Source organism: Somniosus microcephalus, chromosome 22 (assembly GCF_052327205.1).
Source record: "Somniosus microcephalus isolate GS21.2 chromosome 22, FLI_Smic_1.0, whole genome shotgun sequence".
In the NCBI taxonomy this organism is placed as follows: Eukaryota; Metazoa; Chordata; class Chondrichthyes; order Squaliformes; family Somniosidae; genus Somniosus; species Somniosus microcephalus.
The window spans coordinates 68,629,422-68,646,081 of NC_141008.1; the positions used below are offsets into that span (position 1 = coordinate 68,629,422).

Below are 16,660 nucleotides of genomic sequence, written 5' to 3' on the forward strand. Positions count from 1 at the left end.
GTTCTCCTAGTGTCCTCGCCAAAGATGCCTCCGCCAATACCACCAAAAGACAAGTTAACTGGTGATGTAACTCATGCCTTTTTGTGGGATGGTGTGGCTGCCTTGTTTATCTACATAATAACAACAGTCACTGCACCTCAAAGATAATTTACTGTGTCAAGAGGTTTTGATGTGAAAGTATGTTTGTTTTTTTTTTACTATTTTATTTTCAGCCTAATAGTAGAATTTTATCGCAATAAAACAAAATGTTTCGGGGAAAATGAATTTCTTCTTTCTCTAAAGTCTGAGGAGTGGGCTCCAGCTATTTTTTCTTGTGAAAAGCCTGTTGTAACTCTCGCTTACACCTGCAGTGCTGGTGAGTTATGAGTCTTTCATACTGGGGGAAGAACACTGGTAACTCACTGTCACAGGTGAACTATCATCCTGTGTTCAGAATTATCATCACATAAATTGTGTAATGAGGAACTTGGGCTGAAGGGACTTCGCTCCTGAAGAGGGGAAGCGCTGAGCTTGTTTACCGCATAAACTGCGCTGCTGGTTTTTATTGTGCGGTATATCTCTCCGATGCAGTCGAAATCCCAGCCTGTGTTTTATTGCAGACAGTGTCAGAATGATGTGTTTGGCTTGCAATGATGTGCTTCTCTCCTCATAAAATAAACTGCCCGTGGCGCAGAAGTGTTATTACAAATACCTACACGGCCAGGCAGAACGTTGAGTGGCTGATGGCTTGTTGCATCCTTTGGTGTCCACCCCAAGGGTAAATGGGCAGAGGGAAGGCATAGCATTGTTGTGCAGTTCAGGAGTGCTGCAGCCAGAGTCTCTGCTGGCTACGTCTCCAGTGTGGAGAGTGCTTTCGAATCCGGTACCTGATTTACATCTGCAGGCTAGGTTTAAAATGCACAAATGTGGCTCATGCAGCTGTGTGGTCAATCTTATACCGGCTGACTGACTGACATACAAGATGCTGGTACAACCGCTACCCCAGACTGTACAATATCTTAGTTCCAGGAAGTCTATAGATCCAATACTGATTCTACAAGTGAGCAGTATCGGAGATTTGTTTTGGGAGTTCTGCAACCAGCTCTTGTCTTCTAGACATTTAAAGATGCTTTGTCACTGCACAAGGTGGCCTGAAAGACGTTGCCTGTATACAGGGCACACAATTATATTAGTGCTTGGATAAAGTAAAAATGCTTTGTGAAAATGTATGCTTCAGCTGCCTTTTTGGTGACTCATTCTCCCCTCTTTCTCTTCTGGAGATGTTGACGTCTGCTAAATATAGTTCCACTTGAATACTGGTCTCCAGTACTCCTACTCTGTGAACATTAACAGTGTTATTAGGCTATTCAACCACAGAGCGCTTCACAGCCGAGCCCGATCCCGTTATTGCCTAAAGTCTTCACTCGCACATCCAGCGGGATTTGCTGGACAGCAAGAAGGAAAAGCAATTCCAGCCGATTTCACTTTCCCTTAATCCTGGGACACTGATGCAAATTGGAGTGTTCGCCCAATCGCGAACGGACGAGTCGGACCTGAGACCTGCTCTGCACAATTCAGAGCTGGAGACCTTACCTCTGGAAGGGGTGTTTGTTTTTTTTTTCAATTTTCCTAAAAACCCTCTCCATCCAACGGCATGACTCATGTTCAAACACATCCTCCCGTTGTTTATGCAGGATAACATGGTGGCTACATTGTTGTTCAGGCCCAAACAGAAGTCTAAAAATTGAAAACACTAGACATACTAGCAGGTGTGTCAGCACCTATAAAGAGAAACGACAGGTTAAGATTTACGACATAAACTCTTCCTTACTTTGAAGGAAGGGTCTGCATCTGAAACGTCATCAGCTGTGTATATCCAAAATGTTCTATTGTTATCTCCGATTTGCAGCATTTGCAGTTTTGTTTCTTTTTCTTTGTAAGGTTTGCTTGATGCATTTCAATGACCAGTGCTGCTTAACACTTTTTTTGTGTTGCTACATTTTCTTTGTATTTTACTTTTTCTTTGTATTTTACTCCAGGTAAAGGCTGATATCAGTCAGGAGATCTTTGCACATGTCCTCCTGCCACTCGAGCACCCTGTGATTAATGTCTGCTTGGGGTTGTCAGTAGTTTTCCATTTTAAAAATTCAGCAAAAACGTGAAACTTGTCGCATGAAAATTGCCGTCTCCACCGTCGGGGCAGACACCAAGATTATTCTCCCTCCAGTTGTTAATTTTCAGACTTGTTAAGGAGCACTTCTTGATTTTCCAGTTTTTTCACCCCCTTTCCTGAAAGTGTTGAATCCTTGTGATAGTCTTATGGTAGTGGGGACCAATATTCCCTCTAATTTTTTTTATCATGCGCAGTCCCTTTTAACTGGCTGCGTGGCCCATTCAAATTTTCGCGCATGCACGGTTTCTTCCACGTAAAATCCAGTGAGTGGCCTGCGCGGGACCTCCAGACTGCCACGCAGCTTAGCGGGAACATTGGTGGGGACCAGTGTTCCTTCTACTTATTTGTTTGGCCCGCGCGGCCCCTTTAATGGGCTGTGTGGGCAATTCAAAATTCCACACATGCGCGGTTTTTTTCTATTTAAAAGCCAGCTCACCGGCTGCGCAGGACCTCCAGAGCGCTGCGCGGCTTAAAGAGGACATTGGTGGGGCCCCTTCCTGTATCTTGCCTAACAGTTCATTATTCACGTGAACCTTACCAGGTGAGAGTCAGCAGAGGACCCTGCGGCCAAACCCAACCCAGTCCTCGCCCTGTGCTCCAGCACGCACATTTTCAGCAGGGATCACTCGATAGCAATCGGGAATGGGAATCTTCCTAACCAGGGAGTTTTCTGGTCGGAATGGCTCAAAGACACAGACTTTACTTCTGAGCCATCAGAGCAGCAATGAAGCCGATCTAATATTATTTTCAACATTGCAATATTGCTTTTTTTTTTTTAATCTCTAAGGTACTTGGCCGAGAAGTGTATACATCCAACAACCAGCTCGGAGGGGTCCAGATCATGCACAATAATGGTGTGACCCACACAACTGTCTATGACGACTTTGAGGGAGTTGTTATCCTCCTTCAGTGGCTGTCCTACATGCCAAAGGTTTGTATTCTAATTTGGATTTTGAGATATGGAGCAAAAATGTTTAATGTGCTAGTCAGTCATTATTTATGATAACCATTAAGAGAAAATGACCGTCAATAACCCAGCTGTTACAGGCATAACTGGAAATATTACTGGTATTATGCACTTAACAGGCAGCAACCCACACTGTTACATGCTTAGCAAACAATAACCCACACTCGTGTTTATCTGACAGATAATAGTTAATAAATAACCTATTTTTTTTAAAGACAATAGCATGCAATTATTTTTTGACAGACAATAACTTGCCCTGTTAATAACAGACAAAAAACGCATTGGTGCAACAAACAATAGCCCAGACTCTCTAACAGATTATAACATTTTTATTTGAAGGAGAATAGCCTGCACTGTTACTTACTTAACAAACAATAACCCACACTGCTATAGACTTAATAGACAAAAACCTGCGTTATTTAACAGACAACCCACTACTGTTTATTTAACAGCGAAATAACATGCAGGGTTATTTATTTAACAGAGAATGATGCACACTGTTGCATGTTGAACACAATAACCCATACTCGTAACAGAATATAACTTGCACTGTTACATGCTAACACACTCTTATATATTTAATAGACAATAACACGCACTGTGTACTATTACATAATAGACAACTTACACTGTTGCAAACTTTACAGATACTATTCCTCACTGTTGCTCACTTAACAAACAATAACCTGTACTGTTGCACTCTTAATCGACAATAAGCTGCAATGTTACACAATTAACAGAAGATAAGGGCGGAGGTGTATCCAGGGTAGAATAACACAAATATCAAAACTTGCAAGTAGAATTCAGAAGGTGGAATTTATTTATTTTTTAAAAATCATCTTTTAATTGAAAATAATATTTTTAAGGTGTTTGACTTTGTGAAGAGATGATTTGCTAGGGATGAATGGGAGAAAGATATTTGTACCCTGGTTTGAGTTGTTGTCTAGTTGACCTACAGGAAATCTTCATAATTTTTTTATGGGGATTTAGTCTCATTGTTTTCGGTGAGGAATCCATTGTGGATGTTGCGTGCTCCTTACGTTCAATGACTGTGCTAGTAATTCATTTTGTCACTGAACTTAGATTGATATTTACATCTCTTTACCATGCTGCAACAGCTTTTGATGTTTTTGACTCGTTTGTAGAATTAGAAGTGAGTTGTTTCTTGTAAAGTGTGCTGATTTTGTTTTTTCGAATTGTGTTTTACCCGTAGAATGTGTTGAGTTCAGTGCCCATCCTCAAGCCTAAGGATCCCATTGATCGAGCCGTTGAGTTTGTTCCTACCAAAGCTCCTTATGATCCGCGGTGGATGCTTGCTGGACGCCCTCACCCAAGTAAGAAAAGGAACATTCTGTGATTTAGTTACAATATATTGTATTGTGGGGCAAATTTATTTCCGTGAGTGATGGGAAAATATTAGTTGAGTAGCCACGGTTGGTAGGATTATTAACCAGTACTTTCTGTCTGACTTGGCTATCAAACATCCAACAGCTTGAGCTACCAGTTTAGTCTTTAGCTCAAAACTGTACAATCTGAGGTCCCTGGCCCCACTTTTGTGTCTTCCAATTTTCTCCCTTCCCCTCCTGCAGATGTTAATATGGTCTTGGGGGTGTAGTTCTGTGGTAGTGTTCGCCTTTTGTACCACAACTAAATGGTCATTATTTATGGCCAGATGGACTTGACAATGAGCATTGGCAGGCTCTCTTGACTGGAGGATCCTGTGATCACCTGATCGCCATAGGTGTACAGTTCCAGCAGGGGCCATTGGATTGTGAACAGGAGTGGGAACCGTGGCCAATTTTTCCCATTCCTAACCAAGAGGTAATGAGGTCAATTATAGCATCCCTACCACTAGTCTGCCTGAGATCAACACAAACAAGGATCACACCTGGCACACCTCTTCTGTATGACTTTGAGACAGAGACTTTATTTTTGAATCACTAGGACAGCTGAGATACAGACACTTTAACATTCCATTCTATAGTTGTCCCGTACAAAACCAGGAAAGAAAGATGTATACTGGAATCCTGTTCATCTGAGAATTATTTAGTCAATTAGAACAATGATCTGTTTTGCAAAACCACAACCCATCTGATTCTGTGTTACTGGAATTGTCCATAGTGATGGCTGCACTTCAACTGTAGTGATCATTTTTGTGGTAGTTCCCCTTTTGCTTTAGTTGTGACCAATGTTCCCTCTAATTTCTTTTGAGGCCACGCCGCCCCTTTAACAGGCTGCGCAGCCCATTCAAAATTCCGTGCTTGCGTGGTTTTAAAAGTCAGTGAGCCCGCTGCACGGGAGCTTCAGAACGCTGCACAGCTTAAAGGGAACATTGGTTGTGACATGTAGGTTATGAATGGGTTGCATGTCACTAATTGGCTGCTAAATATCTTCAACCGGCTAACTCTAACTCTAAAGGATCCAGTGGATGACTTGGTGACTGCACTACTGAGCAGTTCCGGCATCGCCAGAACTTGACACTGCACCGTTCAAATGTCAGTTTTGGGTTGGGTCGAATAGCTGGAACGCCAGAAAAGCACCAATGTTCTGAGCAGCACACGAGGGAGGAGAGGCCGAGCAGCTATTTAATCAGCTATTCCAAGTGCCAGTGAGTGCTGAGCAACACTGCACTACACATTGTGGATTATGGAATCAGAAAAGATACTGGGGATTACAATTGTCTGATATGCAGGCCAGTCAGTTGCAGTGATCATTTGGTTGCAGTGACCATTTGGGTTACTGGACAGGTCAATTTTCATAATCAGATTCTACTGTGTGTATTGTGCAGAAATCAAAAATCATCACAATACCTCCTGCTATAATTTCTTTCAGGATTGCAAAATTGTGGAACTCCTTACCTCATTCTGTCTTCCCCTCTTGCTACTATCTACAGACTTCTAAAACCCAAGCTTGGACTCGCCTATTCACTCATTCCTGATCAGCCTCACCTTTACATAGGATATACGGCACAGAATTCTTCTCATCACTATGACCTGCTCTGTAGGCCTTTACCCTTCATCTAGATTTCTCAATTTTAGAATGATTGAGACAAACAACACAACAGCCAGTGGCGCTACTGTAGCTCGGCAGTTCTTGGTGTATACAATGCACTTTAACAGCCTGCTATGCCGTCCTTCAGAGGAACACATTGGTTACACTTGCACTTCATTGTACTTGCAAACCTCGATCTTCACCTTTTGCAATAGCAACAGCACAAGCTGCATATTGAGATGGATTGAAGTGTACCTTTTTCCAGAAGCCTTCCATAGATACCAACTGGGCTCAGTTGGTAACATTCTTGCATCTGAAAGAAAGAAAGACTTGCATTTATATAGCGCCTTTCATGACCACCGGATGTCCCAAAGCGCTTTACAGCCAATGAGGTACTTTTTGAAGTGTAGTCACTGTTGTGATGTCAGAGACGCGGCAGCCAATTTGCACACAGCAAGCTCCCACAAACAGCAATGTGATAATGACCAGATAATCTGTTTTTAGTGTTGTTGATTTGAGGAATAAATATTGGGACACCGGGGATAACTCCCCTGCCCTTCTTTGAAATAGTGCCATAGGATCTTTCACAACCACCTCAGAGGGCAGACAGGGCCTCAGTTTAACGTCTCATCTGAAAGGCTGCACCTCCGACAGTGCAGCACTCCCTCAGTACTGCACTGGAGTGCCAGCGTAGAATTTTTTGTACTCAAGTCCCTGGAGTGGGACTTGAACCCACAACCTTCTTGACTCGGCGCCGAGCATGCTGCCAACTGAGCCGCAGCTGACACTGAGCTAAAAGGTGGCTTCAACCTCCATGCCAGGACTTGAGCACATAATCTAGGCTGGCAATTTCAGTGCAGTACTGAGGGAGTGCTGCATTGTCAGATTAGTTGTTAAACTAAGACCTACTTCGATGGTTAAGGTGGACACTAAAGATCCCATGGCCATATTCAAAGACAACCGGGGCGTTCTTCTGGTTCCCTGGCCAACATTCTTCCCTCAACGAACACCACAAAAAATAGATTAACTGGTCATTCATCTCGATGTTGTTTGTGGGACCTTGGTGTGTGCAAAATGGCTACTGTGTTCATCGACATACCAACAGTGATAGCACTTCAAAGTAATTTGTTGTATATGAGGTGCTTGGGACGTTTCAGAGAGGCTTGATGAGGTACTTTATGGATGCATGTTCATTTTTTCTTTCTTTATATGGGTTAAAGAGTTAAGTACTGAGAGAAAGGAATGGTCCAGCTTCACACTTTAGACACTTGTTTGAGTATTCATTATCTTGTAGTGAGGTAATTGTTCCTGTCTCTAGAATGCTGCACCAGCAGTGTTTCCACTGACTCCAGCTCCTAATTTAGTGAGAGGTTTAAAGAGCAGATGATTCCTGGTGATAAGTTACTTCAGATCTCCCATAGGTTAAAAGTTAAAGTAATTTATTACAGAAGATGGCACTGCGATATTCTTCATATTGACAACAAACACAGGTTTGGAATGTAAAAGGCAGTCAGCGACACCTGACTTCAAGATAATTCCAGGATTGATGGTCACATTATACTGTAGGGTCGAAGTCACATGGATTGAGAAGTAGACTAACAATATGGTAATTACAGTTTTGCTTTTGATTAAAACACTTGCTGAAGTGATTAAGCTAACACGATTGCTTATCTAAACCTCTGGGGTTTAAATTGCTTTTTGTGCTTTTCCATGTAACTCTGCTAATTTACTGAACCATTCCTCCATGCCCCCGTTCAAATTATTTTTCAGACTATTTTCCCCAAACTTCAGCTAGCTAGGGAAGAGGATGTGTGGGTTGCCATTTATTCGGTGGCTTGTCGTGTCAGTGAAATAGCTGGGAAGAAACTGTATTTGTAGGGCAGGGTGGAGAGAGGTACAGTTTTTAAACCCAGTCCAAACCTCACCTCCATGTTGGGGACAACCCGTGTGTAGCTTCAGCTACACACCAATAAACATTATTGCAGAGCAACTTTGGCAAGGTCCGGGTACTGGGCATCAGCGCGCCCTCCGGACCAGGGAATGGTCCAAAGCAGCGGAGAAAAAATTACTAACATTTGTGACGGAAGGGAAATTCTCTTTTTCCCCCCCCCTGGAAAAACGACATTTAAATAAAGATTGCACAAATTCAGAGCATCCTTTGTTCACACAGCACACAAAGGACAGTGGCAGAGTGGCTTCTTTGACTATGGATCCTTCATGGAGATCATGCAGCCCTGGGCACAGACGGTGCTGGTAGGAAGAGCCAGGTAAATAATTCATTACTTCTTCATTCATTCTTTCCCCTGCCCACGCCCCCCACCGAATGACCAAGGATATTGGTAAGATCCAGTATGAAAGAATAAAGTCCCTTTCTTGTGTTTTGTCTTGATTGCACCACAAAACCAAAGGAGAATAAGCATTCGGCCTGCGTGGACTGGTTGTAGAGGCGCACGTTTCGATGTTGTCGAGGTGCTCGAGAGAATCGGTAACCATGCTTCAGTAGCTGTTGCAGTGGGATATTCAACTAAGTGTGATTGGGTAATGTGAACCTATTCCCAAGAGTTTCAAATGGTGTGTGTGCATGAAAAAGGAAATTTAAAACTGCACGGTTTCTCACAGAAAAGTAAAATACTGCGGATGCTGGAAATCATCCTTATAGTTTTGAGATATGGCAGTGCTTTATTGATCCCAATTTTTGCATCATGAACTGCCAGATGCAAAGCAAAAGGCAAAATAAAACTCTCTCTTCCACCCAATCTCAACAGAGCTTCTGTCAGTTTTTCCATTTCCTAGCCGTGGTCATTTTCCATGAGATTCAACCAAATTAGGGGAAATTTTCTGGTGTATGCCCATAAGAACTAGGCTGAACCTTCACAAACTCATTTCATACAGAGCCTTTGCAGTCAGCAAAGATCACTTCCTTCCCATCCCTGCGATTTGAACCCAGCTCAATGAGATTTGTGGGAAAATTACTAAATACAGATGGTCCAGAAAGCTAGCTCACCAAAGATCCACACACAATCAGAGTGCTAGGACAAGGGTTGCTGCCTGCAGTTCCCCGATGATGAATTCCTGGTGTCAGTGATGGGATCTTGGATGGTGGTGGGCACAGGTCAGTTCTTCCTAACGAGGAGAATTGGAGCATTAGCCACTCTGGTTCATTCTTGTATACTGTATTTCCGAGAGACCAACTTTCCCTCGGAGCCTGAAGAAAGGATTTAGAGAGGCTTAAAAGAGGAGGAAAGGAAAAACACAAACTGGAATTTTGTTTTAATACTGAACTGTTGGATATCATGAGTTTTACGCTGAGATTAACCATAAGCTGCTACTATATAATAAATTATATCCAGCAGATCGGAATTTAAATGTACGGTCACATTGCAAATAACCTAGGAGTCAGATTAAAAAACAGGACCTCAAAGGTAGTAATCTCTGGATTACTCCCGGTGCACGTGCTAATGAGCCCAGAAATAGGAAGATAGAGCAGATGAATGCGTGGCTGGAAGGATGGTGCAGGAGGGAGGGCTTTAGATTCCCGAGGCATTGGGACCGTTTCTGGGGGAGGTGGGATCTGTACAAGACGGACGGGTTGCACCTCAACCGAGCTGGGACCAATATCCTCGTGGTGGGGTTTGCTAGTGCTGTTGGGGAGGGTTTAAGCTAGCTTGGCAGGGGGATGGGAACCCAAGAATAAAGTCAGTAGGGAGGGAAGAAAAACTGCAATAGGAAAACATAAACGTAGAAAGTAAATTGAAAGGACAGAGGAATCGAGGGCTAGACAGTAGTGAACAAGGAGGTTTGCCTGTACTAAATGGTATATACTTCAATGCAAGGAGTATAGTGAACACGGCAATAACAACAGGAAACACTGGGAAAACTCAGCAGGCCTGGCAGCATCGGTGGAGAGAGAAACAGAGTTAACGTTTCAGGTCGATGACCTTTCGTTAGAACGGGGAAAAAAAAGCAGGAAATGGAAAGCAAGTTTGGGGGCTGGGAAAAGGGGGAGGGGATGAAAGAACAAAAGGGAAGGTCAGGGATAGGATAGAAAGCAGGAGAGATTGAGAGACATTAAGAGATATTCAAGGCGAGAGGAGGTGGAAATGGGACAGGCTAAGGAACAAAGGATGGCTTCAGATGGGGTGTGAATTGCGCTGGCAGAATGAAGAACAGCTGAAGGGAGGGAAGAAAAAACAAAGTGCAGATTAAAAAAAAAAGACTATATATATGTGATAGGGGCCGAGGTTATGATCTGAAATTGTTGAACTCTATGTTGAGTCCAGAGGGCTGTAGAGTGCCTAATTGAAAGATGAGGTGCTGTTCCTTGAGCTTACGCTGAGCTTCCGTGGAACAATGCAAGAGGCCGAGGACGGTGAGGTCTGAGTCGGAATGGAGCGGAGAATTGAAGTGACAGGCCACCGGGAGCTCAGGGTCCCCCTTATGGACTGAATGGAGGTGTTCCGCAAAGCAGTCACCCAATCTGCGTTTGGTCTCCCCAATGTAGAGGAGACCACATCGTGAGCAGCGAATTCAGTATACTAGATTGCAGGAAGTACAAGTGAACAAGGCAGATGAGCTGAGGGCACAGGTAGATATTGGGACTATGATATTATAGCTATTACAGAGACGTGGCTGAAAGAGGGGCAGGTATGGCAGCTCAACATTCCTGGTTACAGGATTTTCAGATGGGATAGAGAGGGAGGTAAAAAGGGAGGGGGATCGCGGTATTGATTAAAGAAACTATTACAGCTGTGAGGAGGGATGATATGTTGGAGGGATCATCAAACTAGGCCAAATGGGTCGAATTGAAAAACAAAAAAGGGGCGATCACACTGCTGGGAGTGTACTATAGACCCCCAAACAGTGAGGGGGGATAGAAGCACAAATCTGTACACACATTTCTGAGAAGTGTTAAAAACTACAGGGCAGTAATAGTAGATTTCAACTACCCCAATATTAACTGGGATAAAATTAGTGTGAAGGGTATAGAGGGTGCGGAATTCCTAAAATGCATCCAGGAGAACATTTTTAGCCAGTATATAGCAAGCCCAACAAGGGAGGGGGCGGTTCTGGACTTAGTTTTAGGGAATGAAGTTGGGCAGGTAGAAGGCGTATCAGTGGGGGAGCATTTTGGTGCTAGTGACCATAATTCTGTTAGATTTAAGGTAGTTATGGAAAAGGACAAGGATAGACCAGGAATAAAAATTCTAAATTGGGGAAAAGCAAATTTTGCTAAGCTCAGAGGTGATTTAGCCATAGTGGACTGGAAACAGCTACTTGAAGGTAAATCAGTGTCGGAGCAGTTGGGAGACATTCAAGGAGGAGAGCCGGAGGGTTCAGACCAAATATGTGCCCTTAAAGAAAAAAGGTGGGACTAACAAATCTAAAACCCCCTGGATGTCTAGAGAGTTGCAGGGTAGGATAAAGTAAAAAAGGGAGGCGTGTGACAGATACCGAGGGCTAAATTCTCCAGAATCTTTAGAGGAGTACAGAAAGTGCAGGGGTGCAATTAACAAGGATATTCGGAAAACAGAGACAGCATGAAAAATTCTTGGCAAGTAAAATCAAGGAAAACCCAAAGATGTTTTATAAATATATTAAGAGTAAGAGGATAACTAGAGAAAGGGTAGGGCCTATTAGAGATCATGAGGGTAATCTGTGTGTGGAGGCGGGAGACGTCGGTAGGGTTCTTAATGAATACTTTGCATCTGCTTTTACAAAGGAGAGGGGCGAAGCAGACATTGCTATCAGGGAGGAGGAGTGTGAAATATTAGATGAAATAAATAGTGAGAGAGGAAGTATTAAGAGATATAGCAGCTTTAAAAGTGGATAAATCCCCAGGCCCGGATGAAATGTATCCCAGGCTGTTAAGCAAAGCAAAAGAGGAAATAGCAGAGGCCCTGACCATCATTTTCCAATCCTCTCTGGCTGCAGGTGTGGTACTGGAGGACTGCTAATGTGGTACCCTTGTTTAAAAAGAGAGAAAAGGATAGACCGGGTAATTACAGGCCAGTCAGCCTAACCTCGGTGGTGGGAAAATGATTGGAATGAATTCTGAAGGACAGGATAAATCTTCATTTAGAAAGACACGGATTAATCAAGGATAGTCAGCACGGATTTGTTAAGGGAAGGTCGTGTCTGACAAACTTGATTGAATTTTTTGAGGAGGTAACAAGGAGGGTAGCTGAGGGTAGTGCGTTTGATGTAGTGTATATGGACTTTAGCAAGGCTTTTGATGAAGTTCCACATGGCAGACTGGTCACGAAGTTAAAAGTCCATGGGATCCAGAGCAAAGTGTCAAGTTGGATTCAAAACTGGCTCGGCGGCAGGAAGCAGAGGGTAATGGTTGATGGGTGTTTTTGTGACTGGAAGGCTGTTTCCAGTGGGGTTCCACAGGGCTCAGTACTAGGTCCCTTGCTTTTTGTGGCGTATATATCAATGATCTAGACTTGAATTGAATACAGGGGGTATGATTAAGAAGTTTGCAGATGATACTAAAATCGGCTGTGTGGTTGATACTGAAGAAGGAAGCTGTAGACTGCAGGAAGATATCAATAAATTGGTCAGGTGGGCAGAACAGTGGCAAATGGAATTCAATCCGGAGAAGTGTGAGGTAATGCATTTGGGGAGGGCTAACAAAGAAAGGGAATACACATTAAATGGTAGGACACCGAGTAGTGTAGAGGAACAAAGGGACCTTGGAGTGCATGTCCACAGATCCCTGAAGGTAGCAGGCCAGGTAGATAAGGTGGTTAAGAAGGCATACGGAATGCTTGCCTTTATTAGCCATGGCATAGAATAGAAGAGCAGGGGGGTTATGCTTCAACTGTATAAAACACTAGTTAGGCCTCAGCTAGAGTACTGCGTGCAGTTCTGGTCACCACATTACAGGAAAGATGTGATTGCACTGGAGAGGGTACAGAGGAGATTTACAAGGATGTTGTCAGGAATAGAGAATCTTGGCTGAGGAAAGACTGGATAGGCTGAGTTTGTTTTCCTTGGAACAGAGGAGGCTGAGGGGAGACCTTATTGAGGTGTATAAAATTATGAGGGGCATAGATAAAGTGGATAGAAAGGACCTATTTCCCTTAGCAGAGGGGTCAAAAAGCAGGGGGCACAGATTTAAAGTAATTGGTGGAAGGTTTAGAGGGGATTTAAGGGGAAATTTCTTCACCCAGAGGGTTGTGGGGGTCTGGAACTCGCTGCCTGAAAGGGTGGTAGAGGCAGGAACCCTAACCACATTTTAAAAAGTACTTGGATGTGCACTTGGGATGCTGTAACCTGCAGGGCTACGGACCAAGAGCTGGGAAGTGGGATTAGGTTGGATAGCTCTTTGTTGGCCGGCGCAGACACGATGGGCCGAAATGGCCTCCTTCCATGCTGTAACTTTCTATAATTCTATGAACCTCTGTTTAAATGAGTCGCCCATTGAAGGCAGAGATGAGGAGAAATTTTTTCCCAGAGGGTCGTGAGTCTTTGGAACACTCTCCCTCAGAGGGCGATGGAAGCAGAGTCTTTGAATATTTTTATGGCAGAGGTAGATAGATTCTTGATAAGCAAGGGAGTGAAAGGTTATCGGGGGTAGGCGGGAATGTGGAGTAATCAAATTAGCCATGATCTTATTGAATGGCGGAGCAGGCTCGAGGGGCCGAGTGGCCTACTCCTGCTCCTAATTGTAGTGTCCGTGTATAGATAAAGACACTGAAGACAGGAGTTGGTTCATAGGTATTTACTAAGCAAGTCTGGGGGGGGGTTTCTAAAGGATATACACAATACACAGGCTTATATAGCCCAAGTGGCAATTACCGGCATTACGCACACCTGGGGCTCTTAAAGGCACATACACCATAATTGCTCTTAAAGGCACATACACCACAATTCCTCCCCTTCTAGCTAACTAGTACATCATATTTTAAGTAATTATTAATTACATATATGCAAAATAATATACATTGCTGTATTAATTAATTATAAGTTAGTCTCTCAGGAGGCTTCCTGACTCGGTCCGGATAACGCCTCGGGGGTGTAGTAGTTTCTGGTGGTGTAGTAGGTTCTTCTGGCAAGGCTGATTCGGCTTGAAGGCCAGTGTCGGGTTCATCGGGCTCCAGTATCACCGGATCGGAGGTAGATATGAGTATCTCTACTTCATCGTTAGATGTATAGAGTGGTGGTGTAGGTTGTCCCTTTTCGGATGACTTGATGATTTGGTCAGCATGACGCCTTATTATGCTGTCTCCGATGTCCACAGTATACATCAGTGGTCCTAATCGTGTGCAGATAGTTCCAGGCTGCCATTTCTCGGTACGGTAGTCCCAGGCCAAAACCGGTTGGCCTATCTGGAAGGCCCTAGTTGGCCTTTCATTCATGCCCTGAAACTGCCGGTTCTCCACGTCCCTTCGGATGTTGGGCTTGACCAAATCCAGCCGGCATCTTAGGTTTCTATTGTAGAACATCATGGCGGGAGTTTGGTTAGTAACCATATGCGTTGCATTCCTATATGCAAATAAGAAGTTATCCACTTTGTGCTGAAGTTTTATGTCTTCATTACCCATGGCCTTGATGGCCTTCTTGAAGGTCTGGACAAACCTTTCAGCCAATCCATTGGTGGCGGGATGGTATGGGGCGGACGTGTAGTGCTTTACCCCATTGTTCTTTAAGAACTTTCTGAATTCTTCGGACACAAATTGCGGTCCATTATCAGGACATATCTGTTCCGGCAGCCCATTCCTGGCAAATATGGTCCTTAATACTGTGATGGTTTTTTCCGTGGTGGTGGAGGACATCTTTATTACCTCCGGCCACTTGGAGTGTGCATCAACTGCGATTAAGAACATTGAGTCCATAAATGGACCAGCAAAGTCGATGTGCACCTTTTGCCAGGGAGATGAGGGCCACTCCCATGGATGTAGAGGGGCCTGTGGCGGAGCATTTTGGACCTTCTGGCACCCTAGGCAGCTCTTGGTCATGTCTTCGATGTTTCCATCGATACCTGGCCACCATACAAACGCCCTAGCTAGGTTCTTCATTTTCACTCCACCCAGATGCCCCTCGTGAAGCTCCTTTAGCACTTTATCCTGGAGTTTGGGTGGAATCACCACTCTGGATCCACACATCAAGGTTCCTCGGCACACTGACAGCTGTTCTCTTCTTTGCGAGAATGCTGGCAACAGTGGTTCGCCATGTGCTGGCCATCCCTTCACTGTTAAATCGTAGACCCGTGAGAGAGTAGGGTCATTTCTTGTCTCCCTTTCAATGGCAGAATTTGTCACCGGTAGACATTCCACTATGGCAGAGTGGAATATCTCTACTGGGTCTACTGTAGGTGCCTCTTCTATCGTTGGCAACGGTAGGCGTGATAAACCGTCAGCATTCCCATGCTGTTTTGACCCTTTGTATTCAATGTTGTATTGGTGTGCCCCTAGAAAAAGGGACCACCTCTGTAGTCTTTGTGCCGTCATAATGGGGACACCTTTTTTAGGGTTGAATATGGAGACGAGGGGTTGATGGTCAGCCAGCAAGGTAAATTTTTGTCCGTGTAGGTAATGGTTGAATTTCTTCACTCCCCATACCAGGCTGAGTGCTTCCCTGTCTATCTGGGCATAGTTACGCTCAGCTGAGTTCAATGAGCGTGACGCAAAAGCTATCGGCCGTTCCGAGCCATCAGGGAATCTATGGGACAATACCGCTCCTATGCCGTAAGGGGATGCATCGCACGCCAGTCTGATTGGTAGTGATGGGTTATAATGAGCCAAAACTTTCTCGGATGTGATTAAGTCTTTACATTTATGGAAGGCACGTTTACAGTCTTCGTTCCATTTCCAAATCACTCCTGTCTGTAGAAGATCATTAAGAGGGTGTAGCATGGTTGATAAGTTCGGTAAAAATTTATGATAGTAATTTGTTAATCCCAGGAATGACCTTAATTGTGAAACATTTTCAGGTGCTGGGGCTTTTATAACTGCTTCAATTTTTTTCAGGTGACTTATGCAACCCTTCCTTATTAATTATGTGGCCACAATATGATATCTGATTTTGGAAAAATTCGCACTTGGGGCGATTTGCTCGTAGGCCCCGTTCTTTCAGCCTAGTGAGCACCTGCTCCAAATTGGCAAGGTGCTCGTTGTCGTTTTCTCCTGTTATAAGGATGTCGTCTAGGTAGCATTGAGTCCCCGGAATCCCTTGCAGGACTTGCTCCATAGCTCTTTGCCAGATAGCTGGAGCTGATGCTATTCCAAAAACCAGTCGATTGTACTGGTACAGGCCTTTGTGTGTGTTTATTGTGAGATACTTTTTAGAGGTCTCCTCAACCTCCATCTGTAGATATGCCTGTGCCAAGTCAATTTTTGTGAAACGTTTCCCTCCGGATAGTGAGGCGAAAATATCTTCTATCCTCGGAAGAGGATACTGTACCGTGTGAAGGACCGGGTTTACAGTCACCTTAAAGTCCCCACAGATGCGAATTTTTTTCTGTTCCTCAGAGTTATTTTTCAATTTTTTTCATGACTGGAACGATGGGTGTTGCCCATTCGCTCCAATCTATTTTGGATAATACG

General features: G+C 44.0%; 1 protein-coding gene across 2 annotated transcripts in view; it reads left to right on the forward strand.

Annotated features, from left to right (window-relative positions):
- The window catches only part of acaca (acetyl-CoA carboxylase alpha), a 284,054-nt gene that overhangs the window by 213,942 nt on the left and 53,452 nt on the right, over positions 1 to 16,660 (forward strand). For both annotated transcript variants that reach the window (XM_085965017.1, XM_085965018.1), the window contains 3 exons: positions 2,940 to 3,083; positions 4,333 to 4,453; positions 8,281 to 8,377. In XM_085965017.1, the coding sequence (XP_085821143.1) occupies positions 2,940 to 3,083; positions 4,333 to 4,453; positions 8,281 to 8,377 (362 nt within the window). The remainder of the gene's footprint in view (positions 1 to 2,939; positions 3,084 to 4,332; positions 4,454 to 8,280; positions 8,378 to 16,660) is intronic.